General features: G+C 50.7%; 1 protein-coding gene across 1 annotated transcript in view; it reads right to left on the bottom strand.

The window, feature by feature from the left end:
• Positions 1-349: 349 nt before the first annotated feature.
• Positions 350-1,888, bottom strand: part of NCOA5 (nuclear receptor coactivator 5) — a 28,647-nt gene continuing 27,108 nt past the window's right edge. Inside the window, exon 9 of the mRNA XM_010835046.1 lies at positions 350-1,879. Coding sequence (XP_010833348.1) covers positions 1,680-1,879 — 200 coding nt within the window. The 3' untranslated portion in view covers positions 350-1,679. The remainder of the gene's footprint in view (positions 1,880-1,888) is intronic.

The raw sequence follows: 1,888 nt of genomic DNA on the forward strand, positions 1-1,888 counted from the left end.
CCACTGCCTTTTGGTCAGAAATGGCCTCCTCACCATTCTGTTTTCGTAAGAACAAGCGGAAAAGCCTCTGACACACAGAGTCTGCCACAAACAAGGATGTTTACACACCACTGTAATTACCCAGCAGGCTTTTACTCCGAACTGTTGTTAAAGCTTCTAAATAGGTGAGCTGTATGAGAGGAGCTAGGGTTCAAGAGGTTTTGAGGCCCGAATGCAGGCTGAGGACAAAGGGGGACAGACCTCATGACAGACTGAAGCCGTCAGCTCTGTCAGGGACCCTCACCCACGCGCTCCGGGAAGGAGTGCCCACAGAGGCCCTTCGCACAGTCACACCCAAAAAAAACAAGGCTTTCACTTTTACATTTTAATTAAAAAGTAATCATTTCATCTTATTAACAACACAGGAGTTCCAAAGAGAAAAGGAAAAAAACAAACACTATATAACACAAACAGGTCAGAACATAAAACACTGCCATCTGGGGACCTTGAGTTTTGGAAACCAATGTTTACTCAGCTACTGGCAAGGACTCAGCTGAAGTCACTGCTCTCCCGTGTCTCCGCCAGGGGTCCCTTGAGACTGAGCCACAGGGCGCTAAGCAGCACCATCCCTAGGGAGAGGGCAGCTTCCTTTGGCTCCACTTAGAGCAGCAGGCAGAGGCTCAGAAGTTACAAACAGCCGCCTGCATCAAGAACATGTCCAGCTACCAAGGCTGACATCAAAATGGTCCCTACCTCCTGCTGCTCAGAAAACAGAACAAGAGCCTGATTTCTGGGCCAAACGCTCAGAGCAATCACTGAAAAATGGGTGTTCACCGCCAGAGTCTAGGGTGGTCTTCTCAGAGCCAACTCCATGAAACTACCACTGGTGAGGAAGAGGCTGACAAATGTTAAACGGTTCAGAGTGGTTGGGGCCCAGATTCACAGTTTGGGTTAAACTGCTGGTGACCGGTGCTGCTCAGTTCATGGAAAATCTTCCATTGCAATGAAAGCCACAAAGAAAAAAAAAAAAAAAGAAAAACCAAGAACCAACTACTCTGGGTCAGGCAGAAAAGTGACTGCCATGGCCCCTCTTCAACAACTCCGAAGCAGCCTGCTTACCACCCCTCAGGCAGCCCCCACACTCGTGGGACAGGGCGCATTGGGACCGTGCCCACCAAGCCCAGCCTGTGGCTCTACCACCCTGCACAGGGCCGCAGGCAGCAGGTCATGCACTGGTGGGCCTGTGTGAGGCCAGAAAGCCTTGGGGAGGTTCAAAAGGAACAAAGCCAGTGGCTCTCGCCATGAAAGGACTACCCCAAACGCAGCCAGTTCGGACTTGGCTGCTCTTTCCTTCCCCGCCCCGACATCGAGCTGACAGAGACAAATGAAATACAAACGGAGCCCAGACACCTATACTGCCCATGACCCCAGAGATATTTATTTTCTATCAAAAAAATAAAAATAAACAAAAATAAAAATAACCCCAACAACAAAAAATACACCTCCAAGGCAGTACAAACTCTGACTCTGGAAGGAATAAGTAACAACAGCCTTGGGCAGAAGAGAGCAGATGGTAGAAACTTATGCCATTCGATGTGGACCTGGATACGCGCAGAGAACATCCTCCAAGTAACTCTACTTAGAACGCAACAGGTAGGAGGCCAGGGGAAGAGGGGCCTGGGGGAAGTTGAGATTTAGCCTCAGTAATGCCTCTGGAACGACCCTAAGGGGGCCTGGGGCTGCCTCACCTGTGCTGTGGTCTGGCTAACCAGGTGGGAGAGAGCAGGGCCACTCTGGATCAGGGTGTCCAGAGCTTTCTGTACACTTGGATTGTCAAAGTTGATACTTGTGGAAGACACGGGCCTCTGGCTAGCCAAGTTGCTGGCAGGGGCCAGGGGGGGGGAAGGGG

This window comes from Bison bison, unplaced genomic scaffold, assembly GCF_000754665.1.
Source record: "Bison bison bison isolate TAMUID 2011002044 unplaced genomic scaffold, Bison_UMD1.0 scf7180017864038, whole genome shotgun sequence".
Taxonomy (NCBI): Eukaryota; Metazoa; Chordata; class Mammalia; order Artiodactyla; family Bovidae; genus Bison; species Bison bison.